The sequence below is a fragment of the Dipodomys merriami genome, unplaced genomic scaffold (genome assembly GCF_024711535.1).
Source record: "Dipodomys merriami isolate MVZ:Mamm:240054 unplaced genomic scaffold, mDipMer1.0.p SCAF_27, whole genome shotgun sequence".
Lineage (NCBI taxonomy): Eukaryota > Metazoa > Chordata > Mammalia > Rodentia > Heteromyidae > Dipodomys > Dipodomys merriami.
Genome location: NW_027204159.1, coordinates 9,732,733 through 9,755,125, shown reverse-complemented (window position 1 = coordinate 9,755,125; position 22,393 = coordinate 9,732,733). Strand labels below are relative to the sequence as shown.

Below are 22,393 nucleotides of genomic sequence, written 5' to 3'. Positions count from 1 at the left end.
TATATGAAGCCTGGCAGTCCCCCAAACTGCTGGATTACTGTGAGGCCCATTCTGGACTAACAACTAGAGGAAGGACCAGCATCCTGCTGGTGATCCCCTAAAACATGCCAGCTCCTTATTCCTGAGGCCTACAAAACCCCCTCCAGTGGTGACCCTGGCAATATCCTGCTCATCCTCAAAAGTCTAATGTCACCTCCTAGGAGAGGTGCACATCCTCCCTTCCCATACCCTCCACCCCCTCCACTACCCACTGTTCATTTCAATAGGGGATAGGGATACTAGCACCATTTGAGATTTTCTTAATGTAGCTGTTCATGTTTTGAAAATAGAATGTCTCAAGTGTATGGTAATCCAAGGTAGGGCATTTGCTCAGGCTCCAGCCCTAGTACCTCACAAACCCTTCCCCCTAGTCCCACCCCCCCCCAAAAAAAGGAGTAGCTCCCTTTGTAGGAACAAAAATAGACAATGAAAGCAGGAAGGTGGCATGCTAATTTCCCTTGTGCTCCCAGTGTCTGATAAGTCACTGATACATGTTGAATAATAATAATAACAGTCTAATTCAACCTCATCTCTATCTCAGAGATGAGATCTTAGATCTCCATTCTTGGTTAGATTGGTTTTGTGAATAGGAGTCCTTAATTTTAGAAAATAAATAGGGTTGATTTCAGATTGATTTAATTAACCAAAATACTCATGCTTGGGGTCATAAATGGAGAGTTAGTAGTCGATCAGGGGTTGGTTCCTGATGAGACCAGAGGCAACACATGTGCCGCAAGCCAGTGGATATGATACACAGGACAGGGCAGGCCTGCACTCCTTCTCACCATGCCCTTGGTTCCTTCAACACATGACACATTCTTTCCCCAGATTTACTGAGCTATAATTGACAAATCAATAGTATATGTTTATGGCATGCAAGGCGATGTGCTGATACATGTGTACCTTGTGAAATGATTTCCACAATTGCCTAATTTAGATATCCATAAATGTACATGGTTGAGAACATTTAAGATCTATTACTCTCTCTTGGAAGTTTGAAATTATACATGGCTGAGCCTGGTATGGGTGGCTCATGCCTGTAATCCTAGCTACTCAGAGGCTGAGATCCAAGTATCTCAGTTCAAAACTAGACTACATAGACAAATCTGTGAGACTCTGATCTCCATTTAACCAGCAAAAAGCTATAACTGGAGGCATGACTCAAATGGTAGCGTCAGCTGTGATCTTTTTAAAAAGCTGAGAGAGAACTTAAAGCTCTGAGTTCAAGCCCCAATACCTCCACACACACAAAATATATCACTATAAACAAGTGTCACCATGTTAATAGGGCTCCAGAATTTATTCATCTTAACTGAAACTTTCCACCCTTTGCTCAATATTACTGCTGAATGTGAACAGGAAGATAGATGAGTGAATGAATCCTGAGCAAGTAGCTGGAAAAAAAATGAATGAATAAATGAACAAGCAAACAAACAAATGAATCTGGGCAGGTGGCCTCATGGTCTCTTCTGTCACCATATGCCACAGGAGCCTAAAGTGGGGGGCATTTGGACAGCCAGTTGACTCACCCCCTCTCTTCCAGGCTTTCCTGCCCTTGAACCTCCCAGAAATGTCTACTAGACATTTCTGTCTACTGTCTACTGGAGTTTGTGAATTATAGTAGCATGACTCAGAAATGCAATTCATGAAGTCATTCTCCCATTGCTAAGAGGAACATGGACTGTCCAGTCATCTGTCCAGATAATAGGATGGAGAGGAATGGACAACAGCCCTGAGTGTCTAGTCTAGCCTAGAAAGCAGCAGGGACCCTGCCTACTTAGCTTGATGTGTCATCTTGTGAGACATTGCCGTGCCTCACTTTGCTAAGGCTGAAATCATGGAGCCTGCATTCCCAAGACAGCATGTGAAAGTTATATTCCCTGGAATATTCAGTGATAACATAGTTAAATCGAAGCTTAGCCCATCTTCCAGTACCACACACTAACTAAATGCCACTGTACCTCTCTAAGAAGGCACCTGGGCAGGTGCTCCTGGACCATCCTTGAGATGCTCATGTGGCCTTTAGCCCAGCATTGCCCTCTATCAGGGGTCTTTCTTAGGCTACTGCTTGTGCTTTCTCTGCTTCTGCCCGTCCACTGACACTCTACTCAGTTGCCACAGTGACATTTTAAAGCAGCAAATCACATGTCACTCCCAGACCTTCATTGTCCAGTAATTTCCAGTCTTCAAAAACCTTGGTGCAATCTGTCAGCTTCCCCAGCTACAGCCTTGGCTCCTCATTCATGATGGACTCTCTTCAGTTCCCTAAATGAACATGCTCTTTCCTAAAACAGGATCTTCAACCTGTTGCCTTCCTCTCCCTGGTCACTAGGGTTATAAATGGCCATGTCTCTAAGAAGTCTTGTTACCTCCTGAAATCTGTAGGTGGCTTACCATCTGGCTCCCATGATGACCTGGGCTTCACCATTATAACACCCAGTTCATTGAGATGGATTTCTTCTGCTGTTCAAAGTGGGCTGAGGCCATTTGAGTCACAACCCTTCTAGTTCCACAGCCAGCAAAGAGCAGTAGGGTTGCAGCCCTGTATCAGGCAACTACTTGCTGAATTTGATTGGTTGCCTCTATTATAATCGGGTGTTCTAGAAGGTAACTTTTTATTGGCTCCATCCCAGGACATTTCTGGTTAGTTGTTAGTTTCTAATAGGAAGGGTATCAACACTATGAAGAGCTAGAAAGAAGTAAAAGCAATACATTTTACTTCTTGCTAGGATCTCTTTTGAAACAATATTGTCTTGCTTGCATCTGATTTCCACTTGCCAAGCCAAGATACTGCCCAGTGGCCCTAGGTCCTGAGTAACTGACCCTTTTACATTCTAGATACTTCCATCTTCTATATCTCCTGTATCTCCCTCACTGGAATTTGAACTCTAAGAAGGCCCCACCAAGTTTGCTTCATTCTCCAATACATTCCCAATTGCCTGGTACACAGTAGGTGCCAAATGAATGAATGAATGAATGAATGAATGAGTACTAAGATTGTTGGACTGGTAGAAACAACAAATAAAAGAATCAGAGAGAAATCCAAACTAATAAGACTTCATCTCCTTGCAATTCTGAGCCACCTGACTTCCCACTGGTGTGGGCTGAAGCATTTACCATGAGCTTGGCTTGTGGTGATTAAGCCCAGGTTAATCCATCACAACCAGTTTCTGACTCAATTCAGAGAAATCTGTATCTTTCCACCGGGCACTACCATGATCATCAAAGCAAAGCCTTGGAACAAGCCAACTAAAGTCATTCTGTGTCAGTGTCCACAGGTGGCCTGTGCCCCACAGAGAGCCTGCACCTCCCAAGGCAGAAGAGGGCAGGCAGGAGCCTCACTCATCTGGCCTCACCCCCTATTTTACTCCCTCCCCCCCACCAGTAGCAACAACAGTAATTCGGCAGAGGAAATATGAGTAATGGAAAGAAAGAGAAAAAAATAAACATATCAAAATGGGCAGGGTCCCCTGGGCTACTGCTATGAAAGAAAACAAGGAGAGTAGATTTGGAGATATTTCTGTGACTTTGCTAAAAGGGGAAAAGCAAGCAAGCTGTTCCTTCCTTCCAGGCTAGACCACTTCTTTCTATCCTGATTCAGAGAAGACATTACACAGGGGTGAAGGCAGGCATGAGGTCCCCCAAGGAGTCTTGGTAGACATGCAGTTCCAGCCCCACACAGGAACACCAAGACTCCCACCCAGGGAGGAAAGCTCAGGACACGAGTGTCACCATCTGTCTTTCCTGGGCTCAGGAACAAAACACTGAGCACAGATCTGAGAACTCCAAAAGCAAATGCTAGAAACCTTGTTTCAAGTGAGATGCCACAAACCAGACTCAGGACACACAGAAAGATGAGGACTGATCACTTCCTGGCAGAAGTAGGGAGAGGCAAATCCTATTTTACTCACTTAGGGTGAGTGACACTGGCTGGGCTGACCCCAGAGACCTGCACTGGACTCAGCTGAAACATGGCAGTGGCAAAAGACTGTAAGAATGCAGTCTCAGCATTCATTGAGAGCTAGGAGTTTTGCAGGGCATTACCTCATTTGCTCCTCTTAATCACCCTGCAAGGTGCGCCATCATTATCCTCTTCCAATTGGTGAGGAAAACAAGATTGCAAAGTCACAGGAAGTTAGTGTAGAGCCAGAGTGGAAGCCAGCTCTCCCTAACTGGGGAATCTCTGGTTGAAACCATTATCACTTCTTCCTGCCTTCCTGATATTTATAATTAAATGGAAGAGCCATAGGAAATCAAAAGGAAAAGCATAAATTATATAGCTTTATGAAGCCATGAGCAATCGACTTCTGGGCCTATCTGGTTGAGTGTTAATGGTAAGTGTCCTGTTGTGATTAATTATTCAGCAGGCTCTCTGTTGTAAAGAGGTTTAAAAGGAAAGTTTGTAACCAAAGGAACTATTTTCCCTACTCCATGAAAGGGTGGAGTCTAAGTGGTTTTGGAGAAGGCTGAAAAGTCCAGTTTTCTAAAGCCCAAACCTAGGAGGAAGGATTCATTATTTTATGAAGTATGAAATACATGAATTTGATTCTGTGCCAGGAGTTGATTACAATAGGCCATTGTTCCCTTTAAGGACAATGATCAATTTTGACCTCTATCGGCACTGTCTGCAGGCACTATTCTGGGAAAAAACAAACAAACAAACAGAGCAGAAAGGCTAAGCAACATGCTTGTACCACAGATCTCTTCAGCGAGGGGTCAAATCACAGCCAGAGCCCTGGTCCTGTGTCTGGGCTGTCTGGAGTATGAAGAACAGGGGCAGACACAATTCAGAATGCTAATGAGCAAGAATTCTCAACAGTCTTCCATTTGGCTTGGTTGTGCCTAGCTAGCCTCACTTCACCTGGAGGCTGATGATCTTCTGCTCTCAGTGAGTATTTACTGGCTACCTTCAGCATGCTGTGCTCCAAGACACAGACAAGATCCTTACATTCAATAAGAGGAAGATGTGGTCCCCTCAAAAATGTGTGCCAATTAACTGTGGATCAAAAGAGCAATACAAAACATTTAGAGATGATTTTGCACCAGAGTCATCACTATTTGGAGATTCGTGGAGGAGGCAAGCTTTGAATGGGGCCCTAAGTGGAGGATGGATCAAATGCCAGGAGAGATGATGCAATAACCTATTATGTACTTTATGAGGAGATAGAAGAGAGGAATTTGAAGGCTCCAAAGACAAAGTGATAAGAATACGGAAATGCTAGTCAACTCAAATTTGAGTATAACATAATGTGTGTGTATATATGATAATTCAACGTGTGTGTACATATATATATATGTGTATACATACACATATACAGACTTGTCTCTACAAATATGTACAACTATTATGTATCACTTAAAAAGAAAGAATGGCCAGGTATGGTACATATCTGTGATTCCAGCTACTTGGGAGGCAGATATAAGAGAATCAAGGTCTGAGGCCAGCCTGAACAAAAGTATGAGGCCCTGTGTGAAACAATCTAAAACAAAAGGACCAGGAGTGTGGCTCAAGGGGTAGATTGCTTGTGTGATGCCCTGAGCTCACTGCCAAAAAGAGAAAGATACAATGCGATCTTGAAACCAAAGTCAGCAGATCTGAAACTTGCCAATTGATTTCTCTTCTGCCATGAAGAGCAGGGCATATAAATCTGACAGGAAATACAGATAAATCAAGGAGTTAAAATGGAACTTAAGCCCATAACAGGTAGAGATTCTGAGGTGTGTGTGTGTGTGTGTGTGTGTGTGTGTGTGTGTGTGTGTGTAAAATCCTTAACAAATGGGCATGAGTCCCCCACTAACCCCACCACGAAATATCAGCTTTTGTCTGAAGGCTGGGGAGAAGGAGGTAGATAAACATGGCTTCTGCTTCAGTCTAATAAGGAAATCCTGCAAAGTCCTCCCAAAGAAGTAATAGCCTGGTGTACACAGATGACTTTATCATGTCTATCTGTGAGAGTAACAACAAATAAACAACCTTAAAGTCCAACAATAGTGGATCAGTTAACATAGTTCCCATAATGAAATCCCATGTAGTCATTACAAGTGGACTGAGAAAAAATTCCTAATGTGTTGAGTAAAATCAGATTTTACACACACACACACACACACACACACACACACACACACACACACACACACACACACACACACACACACACACACACACACACACACACACACACACACACACAAACATGCTAGGCACCAGAGTTCACATCTATATTCCTAGCTACTCAGGAAGCTGAGATCTAAAGGCCTACCACTCAAATCCAGCCCAGGCAGAGAAGTCCAAGAGACTACATCTTTAACCAGCAAAAAGCAGATGGCATGGCTCAAATGGTAAAGCACAAGCCCAGCAAAAAAGCTGATCAAATATGAGCCCTAAGTTCAAACCTAAGTACCAGCAAAAAACCCAGATATTATATATAATTATTTTATAACATATATAAAGATTACATAGGTATATAAACAAAAATAATATATAAACACTTATATAAATGCATATGAGATTCAGAATGATGATAGATGATTGACAGATAGACAGACAGACAGATAGATAGATAGATAGATAGATAGATAGATACATACATACATACATACATACATACATACATACATACATACATACATACATACATAGATATGGTTGTCCTTTGTAAAAGTTAACTGAAGTTTATTCTGGAAAATAGAATTACATACAATCGTTTTGTTTGTTTGGCAGTACTTGGAATTGAGTATAAACCCTCATACTTATTCAGACTTGAGCCATACCCTGGGCCTCTTCTTTGCTTTTAGTTTGTTTGCCAAGCTTTTGCCCGTTGACAGTCCTCCTACATAGCTAGGATTATACATGTGCCACTGTGCCCAGCCCCACAGTCTTTAAAAACTTGTAATTGTTATTTATCTGTATTTTCTAGTTTTTCTCTTCCTCCCATATATTAGAGGGTTCCTAAGTGGACTGACTTCTCCTGCGTATTCCTGAACATGACATAATAAATACCAGCTTTCTCTTCCTCAGGTATGGGCTATGTATCCCTGGGGTACAGCACAAGTTCTAAACAGAACTAAGGCAATAACTTTCAGTAACACTGCCCAGAGAAAGGGAGCCCCATTTTAAGTCTGGCTCAATAATTTTGGTTATTGAAAGAATGCTCTGGTTCAGGATATTTAAGATTTCAACTCCCACAGAAGAATGTCTGTAATCTGAAGGGCTCTGTGACATTGGCAGTCAGTGATACTGCTCTTTTCATGTAATGTATGACTGTCTCTCACAGAGAGGCTTTTCAATTAGACTAGAGAGATAAAATTTCTTTTAAATAATTAAATGTAAGTAAACTGCTTGCCAGTCACGCAAACAAGAGAAAGATAAGGAATCAGGTCTGAGGCTTGTGCACAATGTGGAAGAGAGTCCATCTGTGTTGAGGTCATGGAAAGAGGACTTAGACTGAGGACAGGACCACCTCCCCTGTGGTATCAGTATGCACCAGAAACCCCACAGTAGCTCTCATTTCTGTCCTCTTTCCTTCTGAATATATAGCATAGAAATGATAAATGAGCAATCGGCTCAAGTGAGGACCTGGCAAGTAGGGTGTACAATTCAGAGCTGGGCTGTGAAGCCGCCCAGATGAATCCTGCCGGGAGAATGATTGAAAAGGGAGGCTCCTAAAAGCAGATACAATTTCTTTGCAAAGCTTTCCTTGAGGAAAAAAGGCCCTTGCACAGGAAGAAGGTCAAGTCTGGTCTATTTTTATAAGAGCTTTTCAAGTGGTTAGTGGGCTGATTTCCTGTGGTTCCTGGGAATTCGGCAGCAAGTTCTCAGGAGGATGTTGGTGATAGGAAACAGGGAACCTGATGAGTGAAAATCAATAATTATATCTATATTTGCCTCCCTTTTTCCCATAAAAATAATCTGGGAAGAAAACACCTGCTTTAGAAGAGCAACGTTCATTCCAACAGAGAGCAGAAAGGGACTTGAATGTCCCTTAGTGTGAGACAGAGTCCTCAAGCCAAGAATTTGCAACCTGAAATTTTCATTAATTCCTTCCTTCCCTTTCTCACTTTAACAACATAAATATTCAGGTAATTCCTATGGGCCTGTTCAGAGCAGGGGAGGAAGTGAATTAATGTAGTTTCTGCCCTCTAAGAGCTTACAATCTAAAGGAAGAGAAATGCCAAAGAAGGCTCAGGGTGATGGATGGATAATTAATTATAAGTAGTACCAGGTGTTGGGAGAGAAAAAACAGGAGGTTAACTAGAGAACAATGTGGGAGGGGGGCTCACATTAGGTGGGGACAAGTGTGGTAAGCTTTCTTGGATAAAATGACCCCAAACAATAAGTCACAGAGAGGCAGACCCCCTGCCTGAAAACGCAATACACATAATAAGGGTATTTTTCCAAATCAAATCCATCAGGCTCCCTACATAATGTGAAATCCTATACCCTGGGAATTTATTCCTATTAGGATAATTGTGCAATGCAACACTCATTCCATGTAGTCTGTACAAGGACAATTTATAGGAGAATTATTTCACCACTGGAATCTTGAAAGTTCAGTATCATGAAAACATTGGGAAACGCTGTCTTCTGTCAGCTTTACTCCAGGGCCTATCCAAAGATCTAGTTTACAGAATTCCAGAAAAGCTCAGGAACCTGATATAGTGAGAAGGTGCAGGGCATGTAATAGATCTTGGGCTGTCAGAGAAGAAACATGTGCAGAAAGATAGTGGCACTGCGAAGTCTGACATCCTTCCGACATCTCTCCTTCCCTTTGTTGATCTGTTCTCAAAGGCCAGCAACTTCAAGTTTCACCAGCTTTTTCACAAAGCCACACCCAACCTACTAGCTCTGTGATGTCTCAAACATGACAGAGGGCAGTGGACACTGGGAAAGATGAACGGCTTTTAAAAGTCAGATAGAAAGACACCAGCAGGGAGGAAAACCATGCAGAGCTGGAGGGCTAGAAGCAAACTGTGCTTTGAGCTGCCTGCCAACACTGAAGTAACCTTCTGTGAGAGGCCTCCCCTCACAGATGAGGGCTGTGTCTGGGCTATGGGCACCTACCTACCTTCACCGTGTTTCTGAGAAATGGCATTTTGACTATAACACAGGCCTTCCTGGAGACATGAGATACCAGGGGCAGACTTATCTTTTAGGCCAACCTCTTGGCTCCAAGAGGTCAACTCTTTTCCAAGTGCTCTCTTCAGTTCCAACACCAGTTCTTCCCCAGGGCCTGTGGTAGAGTTCTCTTGCTCCATCTATTTTCCCATAAAACCCATCCAGTTATTGCCAATGGCCAGTGTGTGTGAGGACCTGTAGGGAAGCAACAACCCTAGGGATCACTGGACCTTGACAGCCATTGTCAGTGTTGAAAAGGGGCAAACAGTACAAATGGGAGAATGGTCCCTTTGGCTATTCACATGGGATCAAAAAGAGTTGGCAAGGACATGGAATGTCTAAAATTAGCCAGAGTCCCTAAAAAGAAAGAATGCCGGAGGGGACACGTTTTATACTGCCCTAATGCAGTCTCTGCAAAAACTTGACTCTGGAAGGCTGGCACCAGGGCAAATGATTCTTTTCCTCCTGCCTTTGGCTGTGACACCCACTGAGTCCCTTTATAAATTCTGAGTCTCACTTCCTGTAGGATGCTGGAAGCCTGTGCAGGATGGAGGTCTCAGTCTTGGTCTTAGCCCCCTTTCAAGATCTAGAATAGAATCCAACGTGTGAACAGGCACTGTGCGTTTACATTCCTCATTCATATCCAAGTACCTTAAACTTAAGCCACACACACACACACACACACACACACACACGCACACACACACACATGCACAAACACACACACGCGCACACACACACACGCACACACACACAAATACACATGCACACACACACACACACACACACACACACACACACAGACGTACACACTGGGTTTGCTGGTCTTGCTTCCAGAAATGCCTGGATATATCCATCTGGCACAAGTGTGAGTTTCATCCCTTCTAGTTTGAGTGTTCTGAGTGAACTGGAGCAACAGAGAGGCAACACTGAAAACTAATGTCTCAGGATGAAGGGGTTGCTGATTGGCCAAGCCACAGATTTGTTTTAGAAAGATATCTGGCCTCTCTTTCTCACAGTTGTCTAGGCTAGAGAAGAACAGCTGTGTTCATGCAGTCTAGAGGAAGTCAAGGAACACAGGCTAAGGAGTAGATACTACATGTATGGCGTCTGCTCACCAATGTGGTGTCTGCACCATGGCCACCCAGCAGCGCTTGTTTGATCATAAAATGTTCTTAACCCAATGGCCTTAAACATTCAAATAAATCAACCCATTATGACACCTGTTCTAATAAGCAGTAAAATGATACCTGAAAACAATTACATTCCAAGTCCTTCCGAGGCCTCATTCTAGTCCTTCTACATGGCACTATCATGGGACTGCTACTCTTCCTTCTCTTTTTGGTGGTTTCAGGAACACAGCAAACTCAGGGCCTTGTACACACTAAGGATATGCTCCAACAGAGCTACATCCTAGCCTGAGAACTGTACTCCAAGCCGCTCCATTTTACAGATGAAATGATGTGCTAGTCATGAAAGCCAAATCCAGTTCTCTGAGTCCGAGACTGAGAGAGCTGCTATCTTTTAAAGCATTTCCAATCATCGGAGATTAAAGCTCACCCACTGCCCAGGTAGGCTCTGGCTTCACCTTGGTCCTCTATCAGCCTTAGGAGTGGACCATCCACTGCATGCAAGTTGTGGAAACATCTGGAGGAGACATCACAATGACCATCAAGAAAGCACTGGATGGAGTTCATACCCCAGGACCAGAAAAAAAAAGTAGCCAGGCACTGGTAGCTCTGGAGGCTCAGATCTGAGGATTATGGTTTGAAGCCAGCTCAGGCAAGAAAGTCCATGACTCTTATCCCCCAACAAACTACTCAGAAAAAGCCAGAATGGGAGCTGTGGCTCAAGTGGTAGGCTGCAAGCCTGAGCAAAAGAAGCTCAGAGACAGTGCCCAGGATCTGAATTCAAGCCCAAGACTGGCACCAAAAAAAATGAAAAAGAGAACGAAAGCAAGCACTGGGGCCAGAGAATGGTGGCTCACCCTTGTAATCTTAGCTACTCAGAAGGCTGAGATCTGAGAGTCTCAGTTCAAAGCCAGCCCAGGCAGACAAATCCAAGAGACTCTTACCTCCATTTAACCAGCAAAAAGCCAGAAGTGGAAGCGTGGCTCTAGTGTTAGACTGTCAGCCTTGAGCAAAAAAAAAAAACTAAGCAAGAATGTGAGCCCAGAGTTCAAGCCCCCTAGAACTAGCCCCAAAGAAAGGAATGAAGGGAGAGAGGAAAGCAGTGGCCATCACATCATGGTGGCTGGGAGGACGGTGGTCAGGAGAGGAATTTTTGAAGGCTCTCTAAGTTCAATGAAAGCCAATGCCTTCTTCAACTCATTGTCAAAGCTACTATATAATTGACACAGGCTGCTGAGATAAAAGAACAGAGATGGTGAATAGATAGATACTCTGATTCTCTTTCCACATTGATTGATGCATACAATGCTTGTTGGAGTCAGGAAGCCTTGCCTTCAGATCTTAACTTTCAGCATTAAAACAAGATAGGGTATACGATTACATAGAAGCCTTGACTTTATTCATTTATCTTGTAGCTCCACACCCCCTCACTCCTTACCAATAAAATTTCTTCAAGGATCAATTCATGGATATAGCATGTATTTGACAGTACCAGGTACACTGTACATGTCTGAGAGACAGTTGCTATTATTTATGGACATATTTATTATTTATGAGTCTATCCAGAGCAGGCTATTGGGTAATACATGATAGGACAAGCCCTTGGCATTTGCAAACTGATAACACACACATACTTTGAAAGACTGAGTTTAAAGACTGCCATAAATTACCTAGAACAAGAAGGGGGAAAAGAGTCAGCAAATAGACATGGTCCAATAAGCTGGAAAGTCGGCTCACTTGGAGAAAGGAATGTCTTCGCTGGACTGGGTCTGGAGATTGTAACTTGCACAATAGATTAAAAAGATTTTTGGAGACACATCAGTGAGGACGGTTAAAGGAGGAGTGGAAGGACTTCAAGAACCTCTGCAGTACCACTTTACGCTTGGCTTGACGCCTCAGCTTTTAATGCCTCAATCTGCAGAAGGATATTGCTGTTGAAGATGTATGCAGGTCTTCATGGCTGAGAGCCTGCAGAACCTGCTGGAGTGGGGTGTATCATTAAAGCTAAGAGAGCCAGGGCCAGCTTAGCACACTGCTATGCCAGGCAGCCTCTGCCTTTCCTCTTAAAGCAGAGGCTATTTTTTTGCAGGCAATTCAAGGAATTCCCGACTCTTGAGTGGATGGAGAATGGAGCCTGTGGCAGGGAAGTGTTTGGGGTGGCTGGGGGTGAGGGTATGTGGATAATCCACACAATGAAGAATAAAAGATCTTGAATGGGGTGAAAAAAGAAGGAGCTTGGGCAGTGATCCTTAGGGTGTGTGTGTGTGTGTGTGTGTGTGTGTGTGTGTGTGTGTGTGTGTGTGTGTGTGTGTGTGTGTGTGTGTGTGTGTGTGTGTGTGTGTGTGTGTGTGTGTGTGTGTGCGCGCGCGCGCGCGCGCGCGCGCGCTCTTCACTGAGGAGTGTGAGGGGATGGGGCTGTTCATGATGCATCTGGATTAGACCAGCAGCCCTCACATCCTAACAGCTATACTTGGTCTAAACATCTATGTCTGTCTCCTCTGTGAGGAGCCTGGATGAATCAAGTATAGTTACATTTCAACCTCCTTAAAGGGAGAAAGTGATTTCTGTTACTAGTCCAAACTCCTGTATCTGAAAGACCTCATGATAGATGTTTCAGAACCTAGAATTCTGGGGATTTGGGAAAGGTAGTATAATCCTAACTATTCAGGAGGCTGAGATCTTGAGGATGGTGCATCAAAGCCAGCCCAGATAGAGAAGTCTACAAGACTCCTTCTGCAAAACAATCAGTAAAAAGCCAGTGAAAGCTTGACTTAAGTGATAGAGTGCCAGTCAAGGGAATGTAAGGCCTTTAGTTTAAGCCTTGATACTGACAAAAGAGAAAAAAAAGGCAGAAGGGAAGGGGAGGAAAGATGAGAGGAGGGGAGGGGAAGGAGAGGACAGGAAGGGAAGGAAGTGAAGCAGAGGGGAAGAGAGAGGAAGGGAGAGATGGGAAGGGCAGGGAAGGGAAAGAGCGTTGCTCATTTATCATATGGAATAACTCCAATGGAGTCAAGATCAGTTCTCTAGAGTCAAATGGGTGAACTACTCTGCATCTGCATGAGGTGATTTTCCTTTGCAGTTTTTGGCTTGTCTGTTTTACTAGTATATTAACACAAAGTGAGACAAATACTTGAAATTGTCTCTGGACAGTTTGGATCAGGTTTAGTCATAGTCTGAGTTATGAAAGAACTAGTTTCAAAATATTTTGTATTTCAGAATTGTGGAATGAGATTGTTTTTTTCCCTTCCTTTCTTTTTCCTTTCCTCCTCCCCCCCTCCTCCCCCCGGGTCCTCTTTTTCCTTTTCTTGTTTAGCTTTCTAGGATATCTGCTGCATTCTGCCAATGGCTGGGTAGACATGATTGACATCTAACGTGTGTGTGATATCTTGACCTCTCCCAAATATTTGAATCTGGAAGTGTGGGAAGAGTTTCTGCCCAGTGACCAGGCTATCCTCTAGAATCAGCATACTCCTCTAGGAGAGAAGTCATCCTAAGGCAGCAAAACATGCAAACCATCACGAATGTGCCATTCGCCTAAGCAAGTGATTATATGTAGGCAATGATTAAAACTTTGATCTCATCCCTTATACAATGGTATTGTTCAAATATCACAAAGTCCTACTAAAGTTAAAATTCAAGTTTGCCCAGGTGGTTGACAAAAGTAACAACAGGGCCATGTGTGTGGACCCAGGGACCCAGGGAGAGACTCATGCATTTCCTAGGGCATTGTCACATAATCCTTACAGCAACTGTACAGGAACTACTTTAATGGAGCCCCATTCTGCAGATGGAGAGTTGAGACTGTGCAAATGTGTATTTTATTTGTGAATGCCCAGCCAGGTTATATGCCCAAGCCTAATAATAATGCCTGTAATCTAACGATCAGAAGACAGGAAAAAAAAAACTTCAAAAGGCCTAGTTTATAGCATTGATTAATTTCTGTGGTATAAACATTATCACCACAACTGATTTCAAGATACAAATAGTTTGACAGTCAGCAGCCAGATTCCTGAATATGTAAATGACTGGCTTCCATGAACTTGTAGACTCTGCCTCCTACACACCCCTGTCAAGCCCATCCCAGACTCAGGTCCACAGTTTGTCACCCACTTTAGAAAATAAATTTCAGCTCATGGAATAGAACTGGCATGGGGCAGCAGGGGGATCCACCAGCCTGAGCCAGCCAGGCCGCTTGCTTGCTTCAGACCCAATCTCAGAACAGAGCACTGAGGGCAGAGCCAGAGAATCACAGACAGCAAAGAGCCTGCACAGGGTCTCTCCGTCTTCAGCCAAAGTCTCCTTCACCAAAGGGTGTGAGGTAGGTTCCTGTCAGCCTGACGCGGCTCCCTGACAGAAACAACAAAACTTGGAATTTTTTTTTCCAGGCTCTAAAACTCTTAATCAGATAAGAAAATCAGAGGAGACTGAAGGTTCTAATCTTTTCCTTTCTGAGATACTTAATTGTTATAGCATTTTTTAAGAATTAAGGAAATATTTGTTACAGATGGAAACAAGAGTTTGGGTCTGTTATTAATCAAAGGGAGGGGTTCCAGAACAATCCGAATATAATTAAAATACATGGAAGGCTCTCGGCTGAGTTCCTCTGTTAAACCTATAGGATGCTCCTTCCAATTAGATCTCTTGATAACATATTCCCACTGGAATCCCCTAAGAAGAGATTGACCTGTGGGAGTCAAGCAACAAACATGTGGAGAATAGTAATGATGTATAGGCATTTGACAAGTGCTAACGACAGAACTGCTGTCCCAGGGCCTCTGAGACTAATGAAGGAGACAGTCAAACGCAGTTAAATTACACTCATTCACTCACTCAACAAATATTTGCCAAGTGCCCATTAGGTGCCAGGCATTTTGCCAAGCACTGGATACCATGGTGAGCTACTACCATGGAGCTAACCATCTAGTCATGAAGAGAGACATTAATTAAATAATCACAGGAATGAATGTGTAATTAAAGACTGATGTAAGGACTCAGAAGATATGTTAATGGTCCTATGAGAACTGGAGGAACCTGACCTAATTATGGGAAGTCTGGAAAGGCTTTCTTCAGGAATTGACAATGGAATGAAGATTTAATCAAAAAAAAGTAACTAACCAGGTGGGCAGGGCAGAGGGAAAGAGGAAGGGTAGAGCTCCAGACAACGGGAAGAGAGCATCTTAGAGCGGAAGGGAGCACGCCAGCTTGGAGAGGGGACTTGGTGGGAAATGAGGTGAGGGTAGAAGCAAGGGCTGGGCCCCTGAAGTCCCACAGACCTCGGCAAGGCTCCAGTCTTTAATCCAGGGCAGTGGGGAGCCATGGGTGGTCTAGGCAGAAGAATGCAGGTGGCATTTACACCCAGCACTCCAAGAGGTACAAGGAAAGCAATGGCTGAACTGGGGTGTGTGTGTGTGTGTGTGTGTGTGTGTGTGTGTGTGTGTGTGTGTGTGTGTGTGTGTGTGTGTGTGTGTGTGTGTGTGTGTGTGTGTGTGTGTGTGTGTGTGTGTGTGTGTGTGTGTGTGTGTGTGTGTGTGTGGTGTGGAGGGGTGTGAGCAGACCAGAGGTGGAGAATGTGTCCAAATAGGGCTTTCTGGAAGAGAAAGTATCTGAGCTGAATTATTGGAGGGTAAGGATGACTTAGCCCAGCTACAGCGGGTGGAGGAGACAGGGCGTGGCTGGGAGGTAGTAACCAGGGTTACTGGGTGAATAAGAAAGGGCGGTTAGGTAAGAAGAGGCCACTAAGAGAAAAGGTAACAGAGACAGAGACAGATGATAAAAACCTCACTGGTCATGGTAGGGGTTTTAGTATTTATCCTGAAGGCAAGCCAAAACCCACAGATCTGGTCAGGGAGATGAGAAGAGCCTGCCCTGCCCGGCTGTAGATCCCAGGTGAGCAGGGCTCAGGTGACACCAGGGCAGCAGTGAGGAGGGAGGGGACAGGAAGGTTTCAGGAGATATGAAGGGGCATGGAGGCCACCTGGTGAGATAGGAATGGGTTCTGTTCAAAGAACAGTCAGAATGACGCTATTTCTACTGGGTCGAGTTTTGCCTTGGAGGATTTTGATAAATGTAACATGAATTCTTGAGCAGAATGGAGTTTGTGTTTTTGTTGGGTGCTGGTCTTCTTACACATTTATTCAGTTAAACTTGCCGGCTGTGAAGTTCAATCTCCTACCACCTCATTGACATGTTCTGTTTGCTTTACCATTTAAGACAGATGTAAAATCTCCTGCCGTCATCAGACATTTGACAACTCCTCTTTAGGTATTTGTCAACTGTATGGAGATATATTTGTCCATCTGTATCTTATGTATTTCAGGCTATGTTACTGGGTGTATACATGGTTGAAAATGTTATATCCTTCTTTTGGATTTTTCTGTTTTTCATGATGTACTAGTCCTTTTCTATCTAATCGTTCTTTTAGCCTAAGAGTTAGTTCATCTGGTATTAATATAGGCAATGTTTAATTATTTTTATTATCATTCATGTGTTGTCCATTTTTCTCATTGAGACAAGGTTTCACTCTGTTGTCTAACCTCCAACTCTTGGACTCAAGCAATCCTCCTGCTTCTGCTCTCTGTGTAGCTGGGACTACAGATGCACCTCACTGGACCTGGGTTACTTTTTTAAAAAATTCTTTTACTGTTATTATAAAGGTGATGCGCAGAGGAGGTTACAGTTATATAAGTTAGGTAAAGAGTACATTGCTTTTTGGACAGTGTCACCCCTTCCCTCATACTCTTTCAGATTTTTCCTCCTATGACCCCCACGTAAGTTGTATAGTTCATTTTCAAAATAGTGTCCAATGAGTATCACTGCCGCATTTATTTACCCTTTATCCCTCCATTTCTGTGCCACCCCTGACCCTCCCAAAGACAGATAAACAAACAAGACAAAAAGGAAAGAAAATGAAAGCAGCAACAAAGGAAAAAAAAAAAACCTCTTGTTTCCATTTCCTGGACTGGGTTACTTTTTATCCTTTAACTTTTAACCTTTCTGTAACCTTGCATTTTAAATATATCTCCTATAATCAGAGTCTAGATGGAATTTTAAAAATCTAGCCAAAAATTAGCCCATTTTTCCCTTACTGCAATTACAAACTTATTTGGGTTAATTTCCTACTTTTCAGCAGCACTTTCTTTTTTCTTTATGCTTCGTCTCCCTGTTCTGGTTACTTTGAATAAATAAATACTGTTCTACTAATTCCAGTTCATCTCCCTCAGCCTTACTACTTGCTAGTTTGGAACTGATGCATTCTGTTGTTTATTTTACTGTTAACTATGTCTCTGAGGAAGAATTAAGAGTTTTGAGTGATGGATGGCTTTATAGAGACAGGGAGAAGGACTTAGATCTGAGTTCTGCTTTATATATACTATGTTTGAGGACACATCCAATTACTGCCTTAACAGACCCCACACATTTGACTTTGGTAGTGTTACATACCTTTCAAAATGCCCATCTGGGCAAGTGTTCTGTATCACCTAAGAGATAGAGGTCAAAAATAAATGTCAGTGTCTGCTTTCCCTTAACTTTTATAGCCATCTTTTCTGTGCACTTAAGTCACAAATGTCTCCCAGAAATAGCAGTGTCACTTCAATCACTAATGATGAGCTGAGAACCGAGTCTGAAAAACTAACCTGAAATCACTCTTACATACCCACTGTTTACCTTCTTCTCTGTCATCTTCCCTGCTTTGTTTGTGACTTGACTAATGTAAGGAGGGTCTTGGCTAATTTCTAATGTCTAATTTGAATGAATAGGAGGACATGAGAAACTATTTTCACATCAGTTGAAAAATCATCTTAAACAAATCATTTAACCACTGCTGACCTAGAGATACCAGACCAGGCTTCAAGGAGTTCAACATGAGCAACTGCACCACATGTGACACCTTTCAAATTCTTATGTAACTCTCATGGTCATTTAACCCTTTTGACAACCCTGAGGCAGTAGGTAAAGTAGAGATCATTAGAGGAAGGGTTACTGAGGAAGGGACCCCGGCACTTTCCCAGAGCCAATAGGCACACAGTCAGGACTGTGCTGAAGTTGTGTGATGCTGCACATTGAAAAGTGACTGGGATTCCTGAGGGGGAATATGAGTGTGTACTTCCCGCACCACTCCTGCACGTTCGTGTGTTCCTCTCACTTTGCTGTCACTGACACATCAAGAAACTCCTCTGGCTTTTCTTAAAATCTCCCCATTGCCCCAAATCTCCACCAGCTGGCCTTGATGCCATAACAATGACCTGCTGTCCATAGGCCTTGAACTCTGTCCCCCACCATACTAATAATCTCCTCCCCTGATGCCCATAAACAGAAAACAGTAATGAGAAGCAGAGCTCATAAATTTCCGCTGTGCTTAATGCCTGACTTCACTTTGTTAATGGATTCATTCATTAGAGCAATTTGTGTAAATGCTCAAGGACTTGTGATGGCTGCTGTCTCGTGGTTTTATCATGTCATACACTTCCTTTACTCCTGTCCTTTAATTAACAAAGGACTGGCAAAGAGCTTTGGACCAATCACTGCTCAAATTTAGGTCAACTGTAAATAATTTTGTTAAGGGGGCATTTCATGCCCGTGGGGTTTTGGCTACCATAGCTACCAGTGCCATATTGATATCAGATTTCTTCTTTGGACTCAGACTGTGGCTCAGTTTTATCGGTACAAATATGAACTGAAGGGTTCATAAGAGTGCAGTCACTCCCATGTCTGGTCGTCTGACATGGGGGAGCAGGCAGAGAACAAAACTATGACCTGAACAATTGCAGGATGTTCTGTGGTATCTACTCAGCACTGGCCAAGGTCATTTAGCTGGTGAGGGCTGCCCAAAGATGATGTCCAGGCTGCGTGGCCTAGTCATATGCATGACTATGAGCACTATCGTACTCTTTGGCTTTAAATACAGTTTGTAGAGTATAAGTGAAACTTGTTTTGTAGATCCCTGGATGTAGGGTTCTCAACCAGTAGCTGAAACTGGGTCCAGTGACAAGCCTGGGTGGCTATAGCTTGGAAATAAGGTACCCAAAAGATTCAGATGCCAGAAGCAGATACAATGTATAGAGGCTTCCAATGTGCATTCCAATCCTAGTATCCAGAGTGGTGGCATGATTTGTGAATGAGCTTCCTGTGAGTGCTGCTCACTAGGCTGTTCCAGGCTAGGCCTGGACAGGTCCCTCCAACAGGGAACACGGGGATTGCGTGGTCTGTGTGAGGGAGGGATGGGTTTCTCCTGGGAGGTTTGGTGTCTCACTGCAAGGATGGCAGGGCCAGGGGCAGAAGCTGTTGGTGGAAGCCACCAGCATTTACATCACAAGTGAGAGCCTATTTGAGGCAATGGGTACAAATCCCAGGTTACTCCCAGTATTTCAGTACCACAAATCCCTTCACCTTTCATCATTTAAAGGCAAATGAGAGCTTTGGGTCCACAGACCCACTGTGAGGCTTAGCTCTACTATTTCTAGCCATTGACTTTGGATTTATTCTTTATATATAGAGATTTTTGAAATGCAGTATTCATAACCAAGTTAAAGGATAAGGTGTTATCTTACAAGTCCAGAACATGTTGATGCTGATGACCATTTTGACTATAAATCCACTTGATAATCCCTATGTACAATTAATAGCTACTCACTCCCAGGTGAAGTCTCCATATTAGCTTCCTGTTCTCTTTTTGGTATCTTTCTTTTCCAGATTTCATAGTCACCTGCCCTTTCTTCAACTAAATGGTGGGCAAGTACATGCCTTAACATTCTAACATCCATTAGATTTAATTTTTATAAACTTAGAGATGATAGTACAATTTTATACTATTAATATAAATGCATATACAGTGGTATATACAGGGTTAGAGGATCATAATATATAATATATAATACAGTAGTTTGCATGTTAAAAGACATGCCAGTGGCTCATGCCTGTCATCCTGGCGATTCAAAAGGCTGAGTTCTGGAGGATCATGGTTTGAGGCCATCCTTAACAGAAAAATTTGCTAGATTCTATCCCCAAAACAACCAGCAAAGCACTGGGCTGGAGGCATGGTTCAAGCATAGAGTGCCTCCTAGAAAGCACAAAATCTTGAAATAAATATAACCCTCCCACTTAAAAAAAAAGCCTTATATTAGGATGAAAATGGCCGGTGCACCAGGACAGGTGGTATGAGGTATGAGGACTGTGAGAGGCTATGGAACAAGCAGGATCCAGGTGCAGTTGGCACAATGATCTGTCTCCTACAGTTTCCTTTGGCATTGTGTTTGCCCTTTAAAACTCCTCCCAAGATGCTTCTCTGCCTTCTTCTCCAGTTCAGGCTCTACACCTCCTCATTCACCCCAGATATCTGGTCCATACTTGTCCCTGCTGTGACTTTTGCTCACAGGTAACCGCATGTCCAGGTCATCTGGGCTCTCTGCTGTGCCCAGGCCTGGCAGTCCCTAGTCAAAACAGTGTGAGGGTGGAGGGCAGTCCCTCAGTGCTGGTCTCTCGGCTTCTGTGGGTTTCAGCCAGACCCTGGGTGTTATTTTAGAGCCACTTTGGTGTTTAATTTGAGGATGTGTAGGGACCAGAAGGAGGGAGCAAAACATGATTTTTTTTCTCCCTGTTGGCCAAATGATTCAATCTGAAGTTCTAAAAAAATGTACCACTTAGTCCAAAGCTGTGACCAATTAGGAAAAGAGAAATGTCTCGCAACCCCTCCCATGCCAAGGACCATGCTTCCCTACCCACCACCACCTCACAGGGGCATTCACTGTGCATCACCTGGGCAGTCAACCAGGAACTCTCTGCCTGAGAGGGCCTTCTTTTCTACAAAGTGTCTGTCACGCCTTTGCTGGAAAAAAAAAATCTTCTACAAGCCTGTGTAATTTCTTACAGTCTTGAGAACATCGTCACCCCTGCCGCCAGCCACTGCTGAGCCATGGCTGAAGGGGAAATCACAACCTTCACAGCTCTGACGGAGAGGTTTAACCTGCCTCACGGGAACTACAAGAAACCCAAACTCCTCTACTGCAGCAACGGAGGCCACTTCCTGAGGATCCTCCCAGATGGCACAGTGGACGGGACAAGGGACAGGAGCGACCAGCATAGTAAGCAGCCATCTGAATTGTCCTCTTCCCCTTTCTGGGTCTTCCTTAGTCAAGCATGGGAGGAGGCTGGGCAGCTCAGGGCTGGGACTGGCTTCTCCAAGGCTCTACACAGCCAAGATACAATCAGAGATCAGGCAACATCTATGTGCCAAGGGCCTGGGTTTGGAAACCAGCTTGCTGCGGGTTACCGCCTAACTATCGCAGGTCTTAAAGGGGTTTTCTGCTGACCTGCCATGACTGGCTGCCAGTGTTTAGTTGTTGCATTGTTTCTCCCCCTGAGTTTCTGTAACTAATGAAAGGTTTGGCTGGCTGGATCCATGATGGGAAGAGCTAGGAAGGCAGGGATGGTAAATCCTGCACAAAGTGGGGGAAGGAGAGGAGGGGGGTTGCTCAGTTTCAGCTTAACAGACTCTCCAAGTTAGGTTTCTTTCCACTGGGCTTGATATGCAAAATCCTAGTCCATAACCGCAGTCTTACACATCATAAACTACGCAGCTTTCTCCCTCCACATAATCGGGCAGGCATGGCTGTGGTATAGGAGGGGTAAACTCATTCTCCAGACCCTAGGGAGGCCAGGCAGGGGGGCCACTGAGCCAAAGGCTGGCTTTCCGTGCAGTCTGGCTCCTAACACACTGCTGAACTGGAGGTATGGCTTTGATCAAGTGTATAGACCTCTTCCTTCTAACCAGTACCTCTGGTATAGGATGTACCTTTGATATTTGGACTCTGTGTCCTACCACAATGTTTCAGATATTCTCTGAGTGCCATTAAGCCATTGTATGTAGTAGAAAAGCCAAAAGTCAGATCTGGTCCACACTTAGAAGGGGGGCAATTTCAAGAGTTCAATGTATCAAAAATCACAAGAAGTGGGATGAACTCAGAAGAGAGGGCACAGGCAGGAAGTGAGCTTCCATGGACTGGCTTGAAGATGGAAAATGCCAATCACTGGCTTTGACAGGATGGCTTCTATGCTCAGTCCTGGGCTGTGTAGCTAAGGTTACACAATTGGAGCACAATGATGCTCAGATGCA

The 22,393-nt window shown here is 43.8% G+C and overlaps 1 protein-coding gene across 3 annotated transcripts in view; it reads left to right on the top strand.

Annotated features, from left to right (window-relative positions):
• Positions 1–22,393, top strand: part of Fgf1 (fibroblast growth factor 1) — a 98,752-nt gene that overhangs the window by 55,098 nt on the left and 21,261 nt on the right. For all 3 annotated transcript variants that reach the window (XM_070036288.1, XM_070036289.1, XM_070036287.1), the window contains exon 2: positions 21,151–21,362. In XM_070036288.1, coding sequence (XP_069892389.1) covers positions 21,194–21,362 — 169 coding nt within the window. In that variant the 5' untranslated portion in view covers positions 21,151–21,193. The remainder of the gene's footprint in view (positions 1–21,150; positions 21,363–22,393) is intronic.